Source organism: Trachemys scripta, chromosome 1 (assembly GCF_013100865.1).
Source record: "Trachemys scripta elegans isolate TJP31775 chromosome 1, CAS_Tse_1.0, whole genome shotgun sequence".
NCBI classification, from domain to species: domain Eukaryota; kingdom Metazoa; phylum Chordata; order Testudines; family Emydidae; genus Trachemys; species Trachemys scripta.
Window position 1 is genome coordinate 128,044,196 of NC_048298.1, and position 23,440 is coordinate 128,067,635.

A 23,440-nucleotide genomic window follows, 5' to 3' on the forward strand; every position below is an offset into this window, starting at 1 on the left:
TGCTACGTGGGAAGCACTCTCCACTCCAAGTTCTCCAATTCATTCAGGATGCAGAACTGAAGGACACTTTTCCTAATATGTGGAGTGCTTTGAGGATTCCACTCACGCTGCCGGTCACAGTCACGAGTGGTGAGCTTTTCGAAGCTCAGGCTCATTAAAACATATCTTCAATTGACTATGGCCGACAAGAGACTCACATTGCTTGCATTTTATTGCTTGAAAATGATGTTGGCCAGTCTTTGCATCTCTCTGATGCTGTGCTTCAGTTTGTGAGGGCAAAGGCAAGAAAAGCGACCTTTTGAACTAAAGGACTAGGGTTAACATTCTAAGGTTGTCATCTACCGTAACACTGTTTAATACTGCTCCACCCAGTGTTGGTGCACAGTTCCATTTCTGGATGTTAGTATATTTCAGTTATTCTTAAAATTAAAAAGTTTCTTTAAGCGTAGGAAGAAACCAATTTATTTGCTTATATATGGCATAAATATTGGCATTCATATATGGCACAGATTTACAGATCCAAGTGTGCAAATTTATCATCTAATATGACAGGGATAAATCATGCATGCAAATCTTGCATCAAAGTTGTGAAATGGGCTACGAATGCAATAAAAATAAGGTATTCAAAAGTTTAATAAATGGCTAAGGCACTGAAGACGCTCCTTGCCTGGGGGGTACCATTTGTCTAGGACTTGCCCTGGCTGTGAGGGAGGACTGGGAGGAGCTTCACTCATTATTTCTTCTGCTCCCGCCTCAGTCACAACTGTGAGGAGGGGACTCCTGTCCTCTTCTCTCTTCCCATGACTCCTACAAAAGATGGGCTCATTTCCTATCAGGAGGTGGGGGCCATCTTCTCCCCTCTCCACTACTGTAAGGAAGAGACTTTTTTTTGTCTCTTCTGTTCCTCCTCTCCCCTTAATGCTGCAAGAGAGTCTCTTCTCCATCCCTCCCTGCCCAGTTGCTGTGATAGCTCCTCTCTCTGCTTTTCCCAGTTCCCCTCATCTACTGTGCGGAGGGAACCACCCATGGCCTCAGCCTCTCTCTCCCCCGCATCCCCAATCCCCAGATAGGATAGTGGGTTCTTTCCACTTTCTTCCTTCTTTTTCTGCACCCTCCCCCATTTTTCCCCTGGATAGTTTCCCTCCCTTTCCAAGCTGCTCAAAAATATACCAGCCTCAGTTCTCTGCTGCAGCTGCCTCTAGAATGTTTTGGACTTCTTTACTGAGCTCAGTCTGCCAAGTCTGACTGATTTTTGTGGAGGAATTTGATGGGGGATGACAGCCGCTGTGTGTGGTGGTGGTGGGGGGGAGAGAGGGGGGAGGGAGGCTGCAGGAGCTGGATGTTCCAGAGGAGCTTATTGAACACATGGAGGAAGTGGTTTTGCAGTTTCATTGCTCCTCAAATTGCTCCAAGCACTGGCAGTGAAAATGAGTCAAGGTTGGTAAATTTCACTCTGCTGGTGCCTGTATTCCCAGGGAAGTTTGCAAGCCCCGGCATACACTGTTGTTCACTCCTGGCTGCAGCTCTGTTGAATCCTTTATTTGTCCTGCATCTTGTGTTGAAATTTGTTTGGGACGAGATGATGTTGTAAGGCAGGCAAAGGAAACTGTATCTGCCACAGACTACAGTGTGAGTCATGATGACTGTTCAGAGACTTTAACTGCCCCACACCCTGACTTCCAGCTAGCATACTGAAGTAGTGAGCACCAGAGAGTTTAGGAGCATAGACCCTGCTTCTCCATTTGGCACAGGACTGGGGTGGAGGAAACAGAGGTGGTTTTAAGCACCCTGCATGAACTCCCATATTTTTGGCCAAGCCCCTGGCATAAATTACAGCAGCCTCAAAGCTGCTTTAGCTTATGCTCTGACTGCAAGGCCCGCTACAAGCCCTCTGCTAGCCAAAGACAGCCAGAGTACAGAGCATTTAAGCATGTCCATCCTTCCCCCAGCATGCCCCCTACATTGGGGGCTAAGAAGAGGAGTGGTATAGAGCCATTCCATTAGCTCTGTGCTGTCTCTTGTGAACCCTGTTAGCCAAATGGGCTCGTTTCCCCCTGGAGCTGCCCAATTACCCCAAGGAGGCACGGGAGTCTAGAAGACGGCTTCAAGTTCTTTATTGATCAGTCAGCTGAGCGGGTGTCCCCCTCGACTCATGCCAGAGGGAGGAGCACACCTTACAAGCGTAGAGCAAGCCTTTTTATACCCAGTAACAAATGACTTAACGTGCATACATTCTGCTGACCTAGGGAATTTTTAAATTCCCTTTTAGGGGTATATAGAATACATCTGTTGGGGCCGTAAATAGGATACATTTGTTGAGCCTCTTTGATTGATTGTCTTGCTATATGTTCATATATGGGAAAGGGAGTTTATGGCCATGGGGAACAGCTGAAATAATAGGCGAGTATTTGGCCTTTGTTCTAACAACCCCCTTGCTCAGGGGTAGTCCCTGGGAGTCGCTTCTGCCTAATTTATAGGGTCATTACATGACTGGAATGGGGTAAAGAGGCTGTAAGGCAATCAAGAATTGGGGTCTGTGTCTATAAAGGTTGGCAAAGGGTAATGTGGACTTTTTAATCACTCAGCCAATAAATATCTCAAGGAGCCGTTCAGGCTTCAAATTTGTCCACTCAGCGTTTCCCTACAACTAGAGTTAACCCACATGATAGGTTATGGCCTTTTGAGGATTCCTTTGTTTTCATTGGCTCTGGTTCCTTCCTTTGATAATCACAGTGTGTATGTGGTACTCTTCTTGGCCAATGACTGGCAGGCCTGATGGACAGAAGGCACATTCTGTGAATAGCTCAACTCCTTTGCAACTGGCTGCATATTCAATCAAAATATCAAGCTTCATATTTTCCAATGGATCAAGAAATAGCAGCACATTTAAAACGTAAATTGATTAGGAGATCATAACTAGTGGTGTTTGAATGATTATAATGTAAAATTAATGCTTGTTGGCTCATGCCTGCTTTCTAGCTTGCACATGCTTCATAGTTAAGCATTCACTGTCATATCCAGAGAGATGCATGGGAACTGGAGGGATTCCTTTGCAGAATTTACACACTAGTATGTTTACTTAGGCTCCAGTGTCAAATTGAAATCTAATAATATACAGACCTGATCCTGTGAAGTGCTGGGTGCCTTCTACATGCATTGAAGGCAATGGGAGTTGAGATTGCTGACCATCCTTTGCAGGATTGAACCATAAACAAATGGGCCTGACAGGATGTCAGCAAATAGTTTGTGCATGATGGATCTGATTGTTGAGCTTTGTTAGCATTGACTGTGGTCACAAAATTGTCTGCCACCTGTTGGTTACTAGTATGTGCAGCACAGTAGGCCAGATTGAAATGATTTTTGAAACTGAGTTAGTGAATGGTTTAATTTTGTAGTGTAGGGAAGGTGCAAGCAATTTAAAACTGCAAACGAGAGATAAGAGCTATCCAGACAATACTAAAATGGTGAAAGAGAATGTAACAGTTAGTACAACCCTTCCCCAGCCAGCCTTAGAGAAATACTCCTCCTTTCCAGTGTTGCCAACTCTTGATTTTTATCACAAGCCTCATGCTAGTTGCTGTCTGTATTAAAGCCCCAGCTCCTTGAGCCAGGTGATTACATTATATTTATTATATATGGAGACATACCTATCTCATAGAGCTGGAAGGGACCCTGAAAGGTCATTGAGTCCAGCCTCCTGCCTTCACTAGCAGGACCAAGAACTGATTTTTGCTCCAGATCCCTAAGTGGCCCCCTCAAGGATTGAACTCACAACCCTGGGTTTAGCAAGCCAATGCTCAAACCACTGAGCTATCCCTCCCCCTGTGAGAGTGTCACCTTCATTTTTAAAATAAATAAATAAATAAATAAATAAAGTTTTGCACCCTCATGGTTGAAGAGAAAAGCCTGAAATTTGTGATCTTTAAAGACTCAAAAACAAGAGGGCAAATAAGCATAATCCTGTATTCATTTTTTTTTTTTTTTAGTTCATGATATTTTTGGGCCCGACTCCTGATTTTTTTTAAACCCTTGGGGTGAGCAATACTGTTACCCAGTGCCTTGCTCAGCTGACCCAATACTGAGGACAGTTAAGCTGCCGGTACAGAGGACAATCTGTATTCAGCTCACCATTGCCTGAGACATTGTTGACTGTTGTTTGCCCTTATCTACACTTGCAGCTTAACTGTGCTCAGTACCACTGCAGCTAAAGTGATCGTTGACACCTGCACTCAGTAACAGGTCAGTGGTTCAGTGCAGACAAGGCCAATCTTTAAAGTGTTTTGACTTTACTGGGGCATTTTAATGGGATTTGTATCTCACAACCCACATTTGCTTTAGGTATAACCTATGTTTTATATTTACAAAAATAGACCCTTGCTATTCCACACTTTGTTAACCTGTGGGATTCTGGTTCTTGCTCTGGCCCCTGCCTGCCTTTGTGCCAGTGTATACGTGCCATAAAACACGGCTGCCACTCGGGAGAGACTTGCTGGAGACACAGTAAGTGGCCCTATGTAAATCTCCTTGCAAACAGTGACATGATGCTGTGGGTGGAGAGTGGAGCTCAAAGGGGTGTGTCAGGAGCACAAAGGGCAGGTGGGGAATTCCCATGACATACATCACTATGTGGATTTTCGGCTGCTCTGGAGCAGTTTATAGTCAACCCTCAGAAGAAGGGACTGGTATCAGACCAAGCAGCTCTTGGCTGAGGGCTGCACTGGCACCATCCAACCCAGGAAGGATGCAAAGGTGACTTAAAGGCCCTTTTGTCCCCACTGCCCCAGAACTATGTTGTCTTTGCTGTGCCTCCAGGAAGTGCAACACATGGTCACTACCCACTACTCAGCAAAGGTTCAATAGCAGATGCTGTAGTGGAGTTTCATAGTACCAAGACGTCATGATTTAAAAAAAATGCTGCAGCATAGCATGCAGTAATGGCACCATTTAAACAAAACCAAACTGCTCAGATATAGGAACAAAGTGTAAATGTTGCTTTTTCAAATTAGTGAGTGACCAGATCATTAAAAAGTTCAGTACATCACAAGGAGTCTGACATCCTTTAGTGCAAAGTAGTGAGGTGCTACTGTAAGCTGAGTACCTTGGCATCATCTGTGCTTGTCTGCTAGGGAGGTCCCCTCCTTTTCAATCAATTTGCAGTAGCAAATAGCGCCACTTGCCTTTTTCGGGTTTTACTTTCTAGGGGAGCAGATATCATCAGTTCCAAAAGTTTTTTGATCCCTCCCCCCACACACACACACACACCTGTGTGTTTGGGGACAGTGTCAAATTTCCAGTCCACTCTGTGTAGAAAAGTCAGTAATATTAATAGCAGTGTAGCTGGCAGTACATTCTATTTCTGACTTGATGGAATGTTCTGTGTTTTATGCAAATATACCAGAAGAACACAGGTTTCTGGAAGAACTACTTTGATTTCCAAATGCAAGACTGACATTCACCCAAAGGAAGCCACTCTAGCAGGAGTGGCTGTACACAAACTAGTGAGATAAATGCTAGCGATGACCGCACATTCTGTTACAGATTGGGTCAAGGAGAACAGGGTCATCACTAGAGAAACTCCTGTCATCAGTTGCTCCCTTCAAACCCCACCCAGTTCCGTTCCTCAACAAGCTGCAGATACCTACCTCTTCCCTGATGCCATCTTCTGTGGGTGAGACCCTGTCACTCTCCTCCCCTCTATGTATCTCTAGGGCAGGGGTCTCAAACTCAAATGACCACGAGGGCCACATGAGGACTAGTACATTGGCCCGAGGGCCGCATTACTGACACCTCCCCCACGCCGCCCTCGGCCCCGCCCCCAATCCACCCGTTCCATGAGGCCCCGCCCCTGCCCCACCTCTTCCCACCCCTTTCCTGCCCCCATTCCAACCCCATCCCCAAAATCCTCACCCCAACTCCACCCCCTCCCTGCTGCCAGGGGGTGCAGGAGGGGTGTGGGTTGTGGCAGGGGCTCAGGGCAGGGGGTTGGGGTACAGGAGGAGTGCTGCAGGGGGCTCAGGGCAGTGGGTTGGGGTGCAGGAGGAGTGTGGGGTGCGGCAGGGGGTCGGGTGCAGCAGGCAGCTCAGGGAAGGGGGTTGGGGTGCAGAAGGGGTGCGGGGTGCAGCAGGGGGGTCAGGGTGAAGGGTACGGCGGGGGTTGGGGTGCGGCAGGGGGCTTAGGGCAGTGGGTTGGGGTGCAGGATGGGTGTGGTAGGGGGTCAGGGTGCAGCAAGGGGCTCAGGGCAGGGGGTTCGACTGCAGGAAGGGTTCGGGGGCGGGCTCTGGCCCGGTGTGCACCGGGGGCAGGGCAGTCTCCCTGCCTGCCTGCCCTGCCCCCGCGCTGCTCCAGGAAGCCGACAGAACCTGGGGAAGGAGGGGCGCAGGGGTGTGTGTTGCTGTTGCTTCAGGCACCGCCCCCAGCATCTCCTATTGGCTGGGAACGGGGAACCGTGGCCAATGGGAGCTGCTGGGGGCGGTGCCTGATGCAACATCAACACACACCCCTGTGCCTCTTCTCCCATAGATTCTTTCCGCTTTCCGGAGTGGCACAGGGGCAGGGCAGGCAGGCAGAGAGCCTGCCTTGCCCCCGGTGTGCGCCGGGCCAGAGCCGTTCTAGGTAAACGCTGGGGGGGGGGGGGCTGTGAGGAGCGCGCAGGCCGCAGAAAATAACCTTGCGGGCCGTGTGTTTGAGACCCCCTGCTCTTGGGGCTAGCACTGTCCTCTACTGGGCTAATCAAGGAAGTAATGGTAATGAGTTGCTGGCCCCATTGCCAATACAGGGTACGTACTGCATCATGCCATGAGGCAGGGCAGTGGTGCAGTGAGATCAGCAACTTAGTCCAGTTGCTTCTGAAGATTGGGTGGCATGCCAGCCACGCCACCCATTCTCTTGGGACAGCCTGGTAGAGCACAATCAGCCAGCCTGACATGGGGAGAAGCAAGGGGCCATAGGCCACTCCCTAGGAATGGCACCAGGCAAGTGTGTACGTGGGACAACGGGAGAGGAAATCAGGGCCTGGGGAGGGAAATGGTAGGTTGTAGAGGTAGAAAGGCAGACCCGGAGCCAACGTGGCCCAGCCTGATTCTTTTAGAAGCGCTCAGCCCTTAACAAAAGGTACATGTGACTGGCTCAGAGGTTCATTTTCTTACCAAAAGCAGACAAGTTTTTCTTTCCTTTGTGTTTCATTATAAAAGGTGTGCACAGCGCTTAGTGGGACATTTAAAACTAGCAGATCTCCTGTAGGAGAACCACTGACCCTGGTGAGCTGTGAAGGTTTGTGTCTGTCTCTCCCTCACGCTCCTCAGGACTTGGGGGTGGTGTTAGGTGTCTGAGAAGCGCTGGAAGCAGAGAATGGAATGTGAAGCAGTAAACACAAGACCACACCCTGAGCTAATGAACTCCTGGAACTAGGCTTGGCTTGAGAAGGGGGAGGGACCAGAGAGCAAACGAAGAGCGAGGTAGGCTCAAAAGCTCCTACTAGGAGGGAGATTTTCATCTCTTAGATTGCTGCCCCTCCGCAAAGGAAGGGCAAAGACCAGCCATCTCAACCAGCAGTCTGTGTTAGCTCAGCTTTGACACAGAGACATTTTAAGGGTGGAGCAAGTTTTTCCCTGCCAGGTGGTGTGTTTCAACAGCATGGGTGTGCGTGTGCAAACTCCACTCTGCCTCAGCGCAGCTGCCAGGTCCTGGGGAACTGGCACAGACAGATAGCACCATGTGTTCCATACACCTTGCTAATGTGTGTATGTATTTTGGGGGAAAGAATCTGGGAGCCTGTTGAATCAAGGTAAAGAGGGCAGAGAAAGTTAGAGCTTTTCTAATTTAAGGAGAGTGAGAATCTTAGGGCTTGTCTACACCTGGAGTCATTCCTGATTAACTGCACATGGGGCACTCTTATTCCAGAGTGCCCTGTTCCTGTTTCGTTTAAGGGCTCGTCTATATTTGAAACTTGTTGCAGGTTAACTTGGGTTTCTTGGGGATAAATTGCCTTGCATCCACACATAAGTTTGTTTTTAATGATCTGCCATCTGGCCCTGCATTAGAAAACCCACTTTAGAAGCAAGTTCACGGACACTCGGGATGAATTTTCCCACAATTAAAGTAGGGGTGGAAGCTGTGACAGATATGGTGGTTTCCTACCATATCCTTGGGAGACCTTATTGATTTAAATGTATGTATAATTGGGAGCCAGGGGTTGTATATAATTCCATGGGGGGGGGGGGTGTGACCCACAACTCCTCCAGGAACTAAGACAAGAGTGACACAAACTGGGGGGGGAGGAATGGCAGGGTGTGATTAGGCAAATTCTGTCAGGTTGTACCACCTCCAGGGAAGTGCCAGCATCTGGAGCAGCTCGGGTACTGGTTCAAACTAGATTCTGCGGAGACTGACAGATAAAGAAAGGACTTTTGGATAAATATCCTGAGTTTAAAGTGACTCAGGCCTTCTTTCTGATCCAGTAAAGGGTTGGGACCTCCTGTCCAAGGTGGCGCCAATCCTTCCTGGGAAAGGTCAGGAGGACTTTGGCCAGCTGAGACCACCTAAGACTGATTGATGACCTCAGGTAAGCTTTTAGCACATGCATAAGAACATCTATTATTTTTTGTTTTGTTTTCTGTGTAATGCTTTCACCTTAAGAATAAATGTGCTTGCTTATAAAGGGCCGTCTGGTAACGTATAACTGCTGGCAATTATGTTGTTCATAGTCTTCAAGGAGAAAGGAAAGTGTAGACTTCAGAGTATTCTGGCAGTTTGAATAACAGCATAAAACTGTGGAGCCTGGAAAAATCCTGATCAGGAAGGAGAGAGATGTGGGTCTCCATCCATGATCTATGCTTCTGCATGGTCCTGTGCTGAGGTCCTGGACTTCCTTGCCCTCTGTGGAGAGGAGTGTGTCCAAACCCAAGTCAGCAGAATGCCCAGATCTACAAGTGGCTATTAGAACAAATTAAGGAGAGGGGGTGCTCCTGGGACCAGGGGTGACAGAATTTTCCTTAAAGCATGTGGGGGGAAATGAGGCCCCACCCCTCGGGCAAGCCAGAAGATAGAGTCTCATCAGGGAGCCTGGGCCCTTCCACCTGCCTGGGCCCCTGGGAGCAACCCCTGGCCCATGTCCCCGCTCCTGAGGTTCCCCAGCCAGGGCAGGTGGAGGGTCTGCAGCTCCCCACAGCTGCTCACATGGCTCTTACCCCAATCCAGCTTCTGGCCTGGGGCCTTGGGGTCTGAAAAGCTGCAGCCGGGCCATGGTAAGAGCCACCCAGGCAGCTGTGGAGAGCCGCAGACCCTCCATCTGCCCTGAGCATGAACCTGGGCTGGTGGCTATTTTTAGGCTCCCCTGGCCGCTCTTACCTGGACCAGGCTCCAGCTTCCAGCCTGGCCAGGTGGCAGGGCCTCAGGGGTAAGAAGAGGGGCAGGCCTGTGGTGAAAAGTGGATGTGCCAGGCCCATCCACTTTCAAAAATGGGAGGGCCATGGCCTCTTAGCCATCCCTGCCTAGGACTCAGTTAACAAAGGAAAGGAGCTCCTGTAGGGTTATAGAAATGTGAAGAACAATAACAAGATCTTAGGGAGAACTTGCATGGTCTACAACTACTATGAGGAGTAGGACTGCATTTTTGCCGAAGAGGCCACCCCTGAAGCCAGTCATGTTGTTGACATCAACTAAAGAACATTCACCCCCAAGATGCCGAGCAGGAGAGATTGATCCAGACAGCCAGGATCTCTGATCCACTAAACCCACAGGCAGAGAGAGTGCACAAGTCATCCTCCCCCCCCCCGACCCGCTGCCGAATCACATGCAGGGAACCAATGTGTCAGTGCTGGGGAGGGGACCTCTTCCCATAAGTATTCTGTGCTATATTACAATACTGCTGTGAGGGATTTAAACACCTTTGTTCCAGGTACTATCTGGGTACCACCATGTTTAGCTACTGTCTCATCACGCCTCTTTTAACCAACCCACTTCCCCTTGAGAGTGTAGAAAAGCCCTTACTATCTTCCATTCCTGTATGGGAACACAGATTTTCTTTGACCCTGCTGCCACCCCTACCCCCATGAAATAACCTGATTCTGTTATGAGAGACTTCCCTTTCCATATACACTCATGCACCCCAATAATTCCAGCTATAGCCTCGGTACAGACTTCTAACATGATTCTCACTCTCCGTGCACATCCCCAGTCCCTCTGATCTCTCTCTTTTTTCGTAGAGAGGGCCCAGCCCTGAACGTTCCTGTGCACCCTTCTTTCCTTGCAATGGCATTGTGCATTTAGTTTCCTGACCTTTGATTCAGAAGGGTTTGGCAATATGCAGAGAGGGAAAGGTCGTACATTTGCTTATCTGATTTGGGGTGGGGGAGAGGAAGAAATCCCAGCTACTTGCTGCTAGAAGGGCTGCTATGGTGAATTTTTTCACTGGGAGGTGTTATCTGATGGCTCCGGAGACAGGATTGGGCACAGAGGTGAAATAGGTTTTTTACTTGAAGGGATATGGGATGATTGCTGTAGCCAAGAATGGCAGGACTGCTCATTGGCTGTCTGGAGGGTTTGACAGCTGAAAGACAAGCTGGGAGAAGTATCTGTAAAAAGCAACAGAGGGTCCTGTGGCACCTTTCTGTTAGTCTTAAAGGTGCCACAGGACCCTCTGAAGCTGGGGAAGGAGATTGTTACAGATTTGTTCAGCGATGGACCTGAAAAGACTGAGATGGTTGGGCACTGCAGAGGGGATTGTACTGTGGCTTTGGCATGATGGTATGGTACCCAACACATGATGCATGCAGCAGTTTAAAAGCAGGTCTATCTTCCGTTACTTTAATTAGAGGAGAGGCTGGAATATTAGAGAAAACATTCCAGGGCCAGCAGGAGTATGGGAAACTGCTGAGGCTGGGAATAGAGACCCATTTCAGGGTGGACAGGGACAGGACATGGCCCAGACAGGTAAAGGCAGTAGATTAGAATCTTCCTTGTTTTTCACACGTGCTCCCACTACTGCTGTCAGCAGGCTCCTCTGGTGTAAGTGAGGATGAATTAGACCCAATCCTTTAGACCAGCCTCTCAAGCTGCAGTCCAATACTACACCCGTTTGATTTGTTGCTTTATCACGTTACAAACAATCTAATTTGTCGTCTACCATCACCCCCACCATTACAGTTTCCTGACTCTCTCCCACTCATTGGGTATGTGTTTCACTTCTTTTCCCAGACACATTAGCTTTTATCCTCAAAGCTTTTATCCTTGGGTCAATCCGCTCACAGTTTCCAACCTAGCCATTTTATAATGTAAAATATTTGTGTTCTCATTTACAGGATGTCTCATTGATGGAATCTGAAGAAGCCAATGGGGGAGACCCCTTTCCCCCAGCAAACAGCAGCCCTACTGAGGAAAACCCTGATCCTACACCAGCCAAAAGGGGACATTATGCCACTACTGAGTCTGTAGAGATGAGCACCGAGCTGCCTGGCTCTGCAGAAGGAGCACAGATCTCCATTGCCCAGGATCCTCCAAGGCATCTCTCTGCTGGGGAATCAGCAGAGATGTGTGGCAGATCCTCTAACCCTGTTCTGTCAGGACTGGAACAAGGGGAGAGAGATCTAAGGCACCAGAGAGGACTCTCAGAGTGGGAGAAAGATCCTGCAGTACAAGAGATATCTTTGGAAAGACAGAGATGGGATCACGCCTCGAACTCTGAACAGGGGAAATTAGCTCATCCTGAAAGCAGTCAGTATTCTTCCTTTCCCAACACAGTCCCACAGGCAATAGCCACTCATGACAAAAACCCGCAGGTACCGGCTCCAGCCCTTCATATTGAATTTCCTCAGGATCAGAAACAGTCCCTGGCATGTCATACTGCTGTCCCCCAGGCACAGCATAAGGAAACCTCAATGACAGACACAGTTCCCAGCCAGAGGGAACCAGCCACTAAACACTTCCTGGTGTGTAAAGAAGTTTCAGAGGTTCATTGCAAGACTGAGACTTTGCATGATGACACTACTGGAGATCCCCCCTTGCCGGGGTTAGACGTAGCAAATGGGACCATCAGAGAGCTCCCACCAAGTACTGAAGCAGTGGCAAGGACCGACGAGGAGCCATCTCCTGGGATGGATGCAGTAGTCAGGATGAATCCCATGCCTTCTGTAAATAATGATGAAAAAGTGGGAGGCTTGCAGGGAGGGGGAGAGGATACAGACTCTTCCTCTTCACATCACCCACCCTACCCCTTATTGGATGACAGCCAAGGAAATTCACAGCTGACAGGAGGAAATGCAGATGGAAAGATGGTCCTATCATCCCATGAGAGAGGGAACAATGCTTTGGCCACATACCAGAAAACAGAAGTGGCTGCTAGGCAAAGTCCATCTGGTTCTATAAACCTCCTTCTGGAGGAGGAGAAAGGAGCAGATGATGGAAGAGCAGAAGGCAGCACTGAATCTCCAAGAGAGTGCGTCTTCCACATACTGAATGCTGCAAAAAACACAGAGCAGGAGGAGTGGCAGCACGAGCAGCTAGAATGGAGGGAGGAGCCCGAAGAGGGGGAGCAGTCAGAGCAGAAGCAGCCAGAGCTGGAACAGGAGGAGCCAGAATGGGAGAAGCTAGAGAAGGAAGTGAAACCAGTGCAGGAGGAGCCAGTGTGGGACAGGGAAGATCAGAAGGAAAAGAGGTGGGATGAGCTGGAACAAGAGCCAGGGAGGGAAGAGGCGGAGCAGGAGGCTCCACCACCAGCACTCAATCCAGCGTCACCTTCTCTCTCCAAGCAAAACTGGGACCTCCGTGATGAGGGGGAGTGCACTTCCTCGGCTGAGGGAACAGGGCTGGCCTCTCTGCACCAGGTTTCATTCTCCAAAGATCAGCATCCTGGTGAGGATGAACTATCCAGCATAGCGTTGAAGGCCTGCATTGGAGGAGCAAATGTAAGAGCTCAGCCACCTGCTGTGATAACGTCCGAAAGTCAGAACCCAGTGGGTGGGAGTTCCATGATGCACTCCCCCACTTGCCACATCTCTGCGCACTGGGGAGACGTGGGGGTTTCTGACCCTTCCAGCTTCATTTCTTTCAATGGCCAAGATTGTGAAGAAACCTGTCAGGATAACAGAGCCAGTAATGGTGAGGATGGCCATAGTGATGAAGATGGAAGGACAGTCCAGAGCTTTGATGATGGAGGAGCCATCTCTCCGTTATGCAGAGAAGTAACCTCATCTGGTGCAGGGAACCCAGACTCTTCTGGGACTCTGGACCCTTCTTCTGGTGCCAGGAACTTGGGATCTTTTGGTCCCACAGATCCCCATCCTGTTGCAGAAAAACCAGCATTTCCCAGTCATCATTATTTCACTCTAGCCTCGCCATCAGAGTTCAACTCAGCAGTATCAGCACCTGGCCCATCTCAGGAGGATGCTGATGAAAGATCCCAAGTGAGCCCTGTGGGATGTACTGACCTGGACAAAGCACCAGTCTCTGTACAGGACACATCCAGCCAGACTTCTTACCTGCAGGAGGCAGCTTCTAGGGAAGGAGCCTCAGTGACCACCAGCACAGAGGGTGTCCAGACTCCCCATGGTCTGCTTACACCTGAGAAGGGCTTTAATGAAGAGTCTAGTGCCCAACCTTCCATCTCCAAGGCTTTCAGAAGTCCCCCTCCACAGCAGAGCCTGCCCAAGGACACAGATGAAGTAGAATCTACTCCTGCAGCTCCAGTTACAATGCACTTGGAGTCATCCCAAGCACCAGACATGGCTCTTGCTCCCCCGAATTCCCTGGAGAAAGACCAGAGGCACCAAAAGCCCCCAATGAGAAGTTTTGTTTTCCAGGGAAAGGAAGTGGAAGCAAACGTCGTTCACGCAGCACAACACAACCCTTTACTTGATGAGTCACATTTGAGCTTAGAGGTGGAAGTGCTAGGAACAGGAAGTGCCCTTAACGCTGTACCGCAGCCCCCAGAACAAGCTGTAGTCCTTGCCCTGGAGCAGAGCACACAGCCTCCTCCTCCTGTGCCTGATGCTGACCAGCTCACGCACCCTCCAGCTCCTGTGCCCGGCTCACCTCTGGCCCCTGGTGCCACCCAGCTTGCCCACCCTCCGGTGCTTGCGCTCAGCTCACCTCTGGCCCCCGTGCCTGACGCCGAGCAACTCGCCCACCGTCCGGCTCCTGTGCCCAGCTCGCCTCTGGCCCCTGCACCGGACGCCGACCAGCTCATCCACCCTCTGGCTCCTGCGCCCAGCTTACCCCTGACTCCTGCACCTGATGCCGACCAGCTCACCCACCCTCCAGCTCCTGCACCCAGCTCGCCCCCAGTCCCTGTGTATGATATCACCCAACTCGCCCACCGTCTGTCTCCTGCGCCCGGCTCACCCCTGGTTCCTGCACCTGATACCACCCAGCTCGCCCACCCTCTGGCTCCTGCACCCAGCTCGCCCTTGGCACCTGTGCCTGATGCTGACCAGCTCGTCCATGCTCCAGCTCCTGCGCCCGACTCGCTCCCAGCCCTTGTGCCTGATGCCAGCCAGCTTGCCCACTCTTCAGTACCTTTGCCCAGCTCGCCCCTGGCCCCTGAACCTGACGCCGACCAGCTCGCCCCCCCTCTGGCTCCTGCACCCAGCTCACCTCTGACTCCTGCACCTGACGCCGACCAGCTCACCCATCCTCTGACTCCTGCACCCAGCTCGCCTCTGACTCCTGCACCCAGCTCGCCTCTGACTCCTGCACCTGATGCCGACCAGCTCACCCATCCTCTGGCTCCTGCACCCAGCTCGCCTCTGACTCCTGCACCTGATGCCGACCAGCTCGCCCCCCCTCTGGCTCCTGCACCCAGCTCACCTCTGGCTCCTGCACCTGACGCCGACCAGCTCACCCATCCTCTGACTCCTGCACCCAGCTCGCCTCTGACTCCTGCACCAGATGCTGATCAGCTCGCCCCCCCTCTGGCTCCTGGCTCACCCCTGGTTCCTGTGCCTGATGCCACCAAGCCTCCAGCTTCTGCACCTGGCTCGCCCCTGGCTCTTCTGGCTGATGCCTACCAGCTTCTCCAGTCTCAGTCCCTTGTGCCTGACTCCAACCACCCTTCAGCCCCTGCACCTGATATTGACCAGCCTCTGCCTCCTGTATCTAACTCCACTCCACCTCTAAACTGTGTATCAGATTCTAGTCAATTACTGGCCACTGCCCCCAATTCCAGCTGCCCTGCCCAGGCTCCAGCCTCTGTGCCTGATGCTGACAGCCTTGCTCACGCTCTGGTCCCTGCCCCTGCTGTGGAAGATGGAGAAGAGAACCCCCTCCTAATGCAGATGACCCACGAGGGAGTGTCTGGTGCCCAGTGGGATCCTGTCATCTCACCTACACTGGATGAGGTGGACACTAGTGACTCAGGGGCCACTTCATTGGCCGAGAGCTCAGATTTTCCCACTTTGGAGAATGAGGCACCCATGGGCCACTCTGACAGAAGCCCTAAAGCAATGGGTCAGCACCTGGCTACACACTGTGGAAAGTCCACACCTGACTACACCTCCAGGCCCTCCCTGGGAGGGTGGGGAACATCCACAGACTCTCAGAATAGAAATTCAGCACAGCCACCCCCACTACTAGCTTTCTCCAACCCAATCCACTTCCTGCAGTTCAGCCCTCCATCACCACCAGCCATCAGAACACTATACCGACAGGATGCAGTCTTCGATGAGCCCCAGTGGGACCAGGCACAGGCAGGCCCCACTAGCGTGGATACGAGGAACACAACAGCCCCTGCAGTGATGATCGAGAAAGCAGAGGGCGCTAGGACATGCAAGCAAAAGATGGAAGGGCAGGGAGAACCGCTTCACCTTGCGGCCCAGGTGAAAGAGGTGGCCGTCAAACATGCACTCTTGGAGAAGTCATCAAGTTGGCCAGATAAAAAAGTCATCAGGGTGGACATGAAGGAGCTGGGACTCAATTCAGGGAGTCAGGAGAACGTGATCAAACACCGAGCAAAAAGCAAAGACTGGCACCGGCAGGGCCTGAGGAAGATGTCAGTACTGTCAGACAGCTTACAAGGTGAGACCCCTCTCCTCCTAAAATACCAAATCTCAGCATAAAGCAAATGATGGAGGAGTGAGGGAGTGAAAATAGCTATAGCCAGAGAATAGCTAGAGACCCACTTCCAAAACTATCCACACACTTTGCCAAAGCCCCTCTATCCTGCCCTGCAGTCCCCTTGCTATTCTAGTCCTGGGCTCCCCTCATAGCTCTGCTAATGCCCCTCAGTCCTGCCCTGTGGAAATATACCCCCTTGTCACTAAAATTGAGCTGTATTATTGGGGTTTCCAGAGATAAAAAAGCTATTACATCAAGTGAGGCCTGCCTGTTTGCCTGCTTTGGACCGCTATCCCAATCACCATTCTCCAGACTAACCAATACTAATAATAGCTACCAAAAGCACACCCAGCTCCCATTTCACTAAATTAGTCCCTCCTCAACTACTTGCCCAGCATCTCTTCTCACCACCTTCCCCGCCTGCTCCTCCAGCCTCCCTTCTCTCCTGACTTGCCTACCCACTGAGCCCCAGTGGGTATGTCTACACAGCATTTTGGAGCAAGTTTCCCAGTGCTGGCTAACAGACTTGGGTTAACAGGGCTCACGCTAGGACTCTAAAAATAGCTGTATAGATTGCTCTGAAGTTGTGGCTTGGGCTGGAGCCTGGGTGCTGAAGCTTAGGGAGATAAGGTGGGCTTCAGAGCCCACCCTATAACTTTAAAGCTCTGTCTACACAGCTATTTTTAGAGCACAGGCTAGCAGTGCTCCTGCTAATGTCTGCTGACCTGGGCTTGGAGGCTCACTCCAAAATGCTGTGTAGCCGCACTCGGTCCTTATTCAGAGTTCTAGTCCTTTTCCTAAGCCATGCAGTGGTCCCACTAGTACTAATCTTTTCACAGTAAGCTATTAGCCTTTGAAGGGTCGAGGCCTCTGCTGCCACCCCAAGGCTGTTCCATGTCTGCAGATGAGGTGATAGCCAACTTTCAAGCAATAACAAAAAAGTGCACACACTTAAAGAATGACAGTGAGATAGATATAAGGCCGGTGAGATTTTGGATCTCCTGGCCTATTTGGTGCCACCTCTTTAGTGACAGATTTGAGAGCTGTTCAGTTTGATTCAGAAACCTTCAGGTCCCATTCTGACCCCATGCTACCCTTGGAGAAATATTTCATAAGAACAGAGAATTTCAGTTACTGCATCAGAATGCTAATCTATCAGAGCCAGTGTCCTGTCTTTGGTGGAAGCCAATGATGAATTCTTTAGACAAAGGCATAAATCCCCCACAATGCACTTAGCCAATATTGTAGTTAGTGTGTACTTGGGAGGATGAGATCTCTATGCCCTTTATCAATACAGATATTGAACTGGATGAAATTAGTGACACTTTTGGCATATTTTTGCCTTGACTCCTTTTACATTTTTTCACACTGCATAAATATTGGCATTTTGGGATACTGGAAGTGTTTTTACATTGAAGCCACTTTGGTTCAAAATATTGCACTTATACATTTTTGGCCCCAAAGTGGAAGAAGTTAGTGATAATAGTGGTCCCCTTCCTGGGCTCTGTTCTCATCTCTGCCACCAGCTGGTCTGAATAATCCTTTGCCACATATATAGTTCTTTCCTCAGATTTAGTTAGGCCTCTCCTAACACCCTCCATCAAAGGAGGTAAATATTTCCCCCATTCTACAAATGGAACCCTGCTTCAGAGAAAGAGAGAGTGACTTCCCAAAGGTCACCAGTGACTTAAGTGTCAATATCAGAATCACAACGAACCCAGCTCTGACATCTAGTCCCATGCCTAATTTACTAGACCATAGTGCTCCCAATACATATGTATAGGGTGATTTCCAGAGGTGTTGAGTATTTACAACTGTGAAGTCAATCAGAGCTTTGGGGTCTGAACATCTCCAAGAATAAGGCTCAGATTTTCAGAAATGACTTTGGGTGCCTCAGGTGGTGGGTGCCCAACTTGAGGCACTTTAAAGGGGCCCCGATTTCTAGAAAATGCTGAGCAAGCCACCCACACCCTGAAAATCAGGCCCTTTTCAGGCACGTCAAATTGGGCACCAAAGTCCTTGTCACTTTTGAAAATGCCGGCCTCTTCCCATTTGGTGGCTTGGAAAGATGTGTGTATGAAAGACAAGAATTATTGTCTAAATGATGGGTACGAAGTGTTAAGTAAGTGCCAAGTATTGTTAAAGCCATGAAGCTATAAAGCCCGAAAAAAAACCTCAGGAGGGCACTGGTCCCAGTCTCAGGCTACCGCCTCTACATAGGGTTTAGGATGTGATTTCTGCATTGCATCATGTCCTTACAGTTGGCTACTTGGAATCTCTCTCATGTGCACTTGCTGTCTTATTGGCAGAAAATGGGATAACTTCTCTTGTCCTTTCAGAGGAGGGAGCACACAAGGACCAGCCAACCAGCTTAGACACAGTTATACATCGGTGAGTCTCACATTTGCTTCTAATCCCTTCCACCTGAGGTACAGAGGCCCAGAACTTTCCAGTGATTCCTTAGCGACCCAAGAAACAGACAACAGAGCAAAATGCTCTCTGAGATAATGCCTAAGCTTCATCCCAGGCTGCCCATGCAATGGGATCCCCTTCCCCAAGGGGCAAGAGAGGAATTCATGTCCCTTTACTTCTGAATATCCATCATCCTGACAACGGTCCTTTGCAATAGAAATAAGGAATGCAGACTTTGAACTTGATGGAGAGAGAAGTCCCAGCTGTTCCAGATTAATTACTGAGATCTGGATAAGCTACATCCAGTTCAGCAGTTCTTATTTTCTCCTGTCTCCTTGCTCCCCAAAACTTCTCTCCCCGGACAGGGAGAAGAAATCTGCAGACACACTGGATAATTTCAAGCGCCGACACTCCAAACTGATCAACTCCTGTAAGTACCTCTCATCTAAGTGCTCTAGAAAACCCCAGCCATTATCCCCCCTGTGGAGAGCTGCTACAGTGAAATTAGGTGGGAGTATCAGTGAGAGAGTATAGAGAGGGCCATGTAACCATCGGCATGCAAAGTGGTTAGAGATGTGGCGAGCTATGCTGGTGATAGGTGCATTATAAACACTATAGGCTCTGACATGTCCATTTGTCTTAGACTGATTGTATTGAAACAGTAATGGAGCCCTCTCCACACAGGGAGTTCAGTAGTCACTGCTTTCGAATGAATCTGAATTGCTGGCCTCTCTCCACAGCAAGGTTACTCTATCAGGAATACAGCGATGTGGCTCTGAACAAAGCAATCCAGAGCCAGAAGAGAGCAGATTCTTTGGCAGAGGACTTCGAACTGAGCTCTCCAAGCTCCCCAAGGTTACGGAGGAAAGTGCTGTCTTCGCAGGACTCGTATCTTCAACGTCTGTCAGTCTCATCCAATCCGTCCCTCTGGCAGGACATCCCCATGATCCGAGGAAGCAGAATGCTGCTGAACATGTCCCGAGATGATCAGAAACTGCAGGAGGTAATGGATGGATGCTATAGGCAGCGGGATGGGGATTGGCCAGGTGGGACAGCATAGATGGATGGACAAATCAGAGAGCATGAATGCATGATACAGGAATGCAGATGGGTGAAGAGGAAGAGAAATTATCAGCAATGTGTATCCAGGTTAAAGGGAAGCTTGATACCTGTGATTATGAGTGAATTGAACCCAGCATAGTAAGGGAAAGGCATGCAAGGGTAAGGAATGCAGTTATGGATCCCAGCAGTACATGTTATGAAAGCAAATTTGGAGGAATTAAGAAGCCTTGTGGAGCAAGGTACAATAGGAGGAAGCATTAGGGACATAAGCCTGGAAGGGACCTCCTGGGTCCAGTCCCCTGCTACTAAAATAGACCAAGAGTGGAAGAAGCTGGAGGACCCTAAAAGACTACATTAATCAAGGCCCGGACTATAATTCCTCTGAAAAAGAATGCAAGGATCAAAAGTTGGCCATTGTGTGCAAAAGAGGCTGTGAGGGAACTGGAGGACACCGAGCACACAGATTCAGAGAAATGGGGTGGGAAGGACAAGGGGAATCAAGATGCACTGAAGTGGAAGCAGTGGGGCAAGAGGATCCAGGGAAGGAGGAGAAAATGAGGACTTGGGGGAAATTTGAGAACCCTGATGGAGAAATAAAAGGTAGAACTGAGGAGATCAGACAACTTGTGAGAAATGGCAATATGGGGGGGGTGTGCTAAATAAAGAGAAGTCCAGGAAGGATGAATCTCTGGAGAAAGAATAGGACACAGAGGTGTTGTGATTATTTCTGTAAAAAAAAAAAAAAAAAAAAAAAAAAAAAAAAGGGGGGGGGGAATAGATACTACAGTTCCAAGTCAAAGTTGATGAATAGCTTCAAATCGCACCATAAGCTTGTCCTTCCATTCCAACAAATGGATAGATGAAGAAAGAATAGACATGGGGTTCTCAAACTGGGGGTTGTGACCTCTCAGGAGGCGTCATGAGATTATTGCATAGGGGGGGTCACCAGCTGTCAGCCTCCACCACCAACCCCTGCTTCACCTCCAGCATTTATAATAGTGTCAAATATTTTTTAAAAGTGTTTTTAATTTATAAGGGGGATCACACTCAGCAGCTTGCTGTGTGAAAAGAGTCACCGATAGAGAAGTTTGAGAACCACTGGAATAGACTGATGTCCCCATCTATCTCTGCCAGCCTGCCTAGCCCCGGGCCTCTCACCATCATTAAAGCACCATCTCTTTATACTACCAAGAGAGAGCTTGGCTTTTTTTCCCATTGGGAAGCAGCAGCTACACACCACCTACACTGGAAGCCAGGAAGGTTCCTGGCCTTTGCCCCTTCATTGTCCTTCACTGCCACCTCGTTTACATCCCTCACAGACATGCCTGCTATGCTGACGCTATGTCCCTTCCTCTACAGGCCAAGTTCGAGTTGATCCTGTCAGAGGCCTCATACTTGCGCAGTTTAAATGTGGCAGTGGATCACTTCCAGCGCTCATCAGAACTCCAGGCACTCCTCACCAAGCAGGAGCGCAAGTGGCTTTTCTCCCGCCTGCAGGAAGTGCGTGATGTCAGTGCCAGGTGAGTCCAGGTTCTTCACTTCAGAGACCACCAGCGTCTGAAGTGCAGATACAGCCCAAGGATGGAAAACAAAGATCAGACCAGTCAATAGCCCTTTCACCCCTACTTCATGTGTCCATTCAGTCCTGGGACACGCATCCCTTCTTCAGAGGAAGATCTACCCTACCCTGGAACAAACCTCTTTCCTTCTTTGGGTGAGAGAGTGTGAGTCAGGTAGTCTTGTTCATTCAGTGTGGTGCATTTAGAAATGGTGGCACATTTGTACAAACAGAAAATAGCAGGAGAACAAAGAATCTAAAATGCCACCAACAAGACCACAGGCCCCACCAAACATGGCCTGAACCAAACGAGAATTACCAGGAAGGAGACTTTGGCCCAAATCTAGCACCAAGCAGACATAACCCAGAACCCATCATCCACCTGACCCAATTTAAGAAAACTAGAGACACTATCTGGCAGATCTCAATCCAGCACCAGCCATAAGCCTGAACCAGAACCAGTGCCACCACATGCCAGACGTTTTGGTTGGTGTACATTCTGTATCTCAGAGCCTTTATTTTTCTCCTGTAAGGCTTGACTGATTGCATGTCCTTTGGTTCTCTACCACTTTTTCCATTTCCACTACAGGGCTGGGTTGTTTTTGTTTTAAACTCTCAGATCCTTGTGACTGTGCCTTAAGCAGCAGTAAACTGGTCTTCACAGCAGCTGAAATCCCTTTTGCCTTAATGATGATGTATTTTGGTATTCCTCAGCTTTCTTTCACACTGGAAACCAAACCACCACCACCAAACCTCTGCTGTCCCCCAAAAGTGGAGAGGAACCTTGAGATTAGTATGTGGGCCTTACACGTAGCACAGCAAGGGAAGGAGACTGGTGACTGAGAGAGACAAAAGGACCTTTTCACTTTGCTTGTACTCTCCAGTCTGTCTGTATCCATCTGCTGTCTCTTGTCTTATAGTCAGAGTTTTAGCTCCTTGAGGTAGGCACCATCTTTTTGTTCTGTGTTTGTACAACGTTGAGCACCGTGGGGTCCCAGCCTATGACTGTGGTTCCTAGGTGCTATGGTAATGCAAATAATAAATAATAACAGTAACCACAGCACATTAGTAACAGTGTTTCTCTCCTTTCATGTCGACATATGGGGCATTACAGTTTCCTCTTCGAGCTGGAGGAGAAGTTTGAGGAGAACATGTTCAACTTTAACGTGTGTGACGTGGCTCTGAGACATGCCCCTGCATTCCGCAAGGTGTATCTACCATACGTGACAAATCAGACCTACCAAGAGCAGATTTTCCAGAGGCTAATGTAAGAACGCTGCTTTGTTCCCGTCTCACTCTCTACTCTCCTTGCCGCACCTCATAAGTGCCCTTTATCAGCCAGGATAGAGCTAAGCAGTTGCGGGTTGCCCCCAGGTAGTCATGCCCCGTCTACAAGCGTGGGTGTATGAGAGCGGTCGGAGGCTTCCATCAGTGTTACAGAAACCATCCATTGGGAGGGCAGGGCTGGGAAGCTCCAGGCTCCTCTGGTTTAACAGCCATGGGAAGGGAAAGACTAATCAGCATTTGATTCTACCAAGTATCAGAGCCCCTTGTTGGAGAAGGCAGAAACAAGTAATTGCAGGTTCGTGCCACCCCATCCTACTGGAGGAGGCAGATACGACTGGCTGGAGGATTCAGTTCAGATTGGCTGTGGAGGGTAGAGTGGAGCAACTAATGCCCCCAGTGCCACACACCCCCTGCAGGAGAGAACAAATCAGAGCTGTAGGTCACTTCGATACTGACCCTTTATTGGGAGGGACCCCAACGCAGAATGAGGCTGCCTCAGTAACAACTCTCCCACTGCTATGTCCATACAAGAACCCAGTCCTCACGGAAGCTGCACACGTACTGCCTCCCTTCATCTCCTAGGGAAGGGCACCACCTAACAGGGCCACCCCTTGTACTCCCTCTCACTGCCACCTAATACTGAGGGAGGCTGCCTTGGTACTGATCCCTCCCTTCCACCCACCAGGGAAGTCTCAATTCCAAACAGAGAGGGCCTCCAGGATGCTGCCTGTGCTCTAGGGAAAGGAGGGAGGAGGAGCACACAGGCATTGCCTCTGCCTCTAGGGAAGTGCCCTAACCCATTGAGGGGGAAATTGGAATGTGGCTATTCCCTCCGTAGGGAAGGAGTCTCCCTGTTCCAAAGGGCTCTGGCTCACCAGGGAACAGCTTCTCTTGCCCACTGGAAAAGGGAGTGAACAGGGAAGTGGTAAAGTTTGCAGATGATACAAAATTATTCAAGATAGTTAAGTCCAAAGCTCACTGGGAAGAGTTTCCAAGGGAGCTCCCCAAAGTGGGTGACTGGGCAACAAAATGGCAGATGACATTCAACATTGACAAGTGCAAAGTAATTCACAACGG

The 23,440-nt window shown here is 49.7% G+C and overlaps 1 protein-coding gene across 1 annotated transcript in view; it reads left to right on the top strand.

Moving 5' to 3' along the window:
- Nucleotides 1-23,440, top strand: part of LOC117884407 (rho guanine nucleotide exchange factor 5-like) — a 48,445-nt gene that overhangs the window by 14,424 nt on the left and 10,581 nt on the right. Inside the window, exons 2-7 of the mRNA XM_034784785.1 lie at nucleotides 11,298-16,005; nucleotides 18,384-18,435; nucleotides 18,822-18,886; nucleotides 19,197-19,459; nucleotides 20,878-21,038; nucleotides 22,191-22,343. Of these exons, the coding sequence (XP_034640676.1) occupies nucleotides 11,298-16,005; nucleotides 18,384-18,435; nucleotides 18,822-18,886; nucleotides 19,197-19,459; nucleotides 20,878-21,038; nucleotides 22,191-22,343 (5,402 nt within the window). The remainder of the gene's footprint in view (nucleotides 1-11,297; nucleotides 16,006-18,383; nucleotides 18,436-18,821; nucleotides 18,887-19,196; nucleotides 19,460-20,877; nucleotides 21,039-22,190; nucleotides 22,344-23,440) is intronic.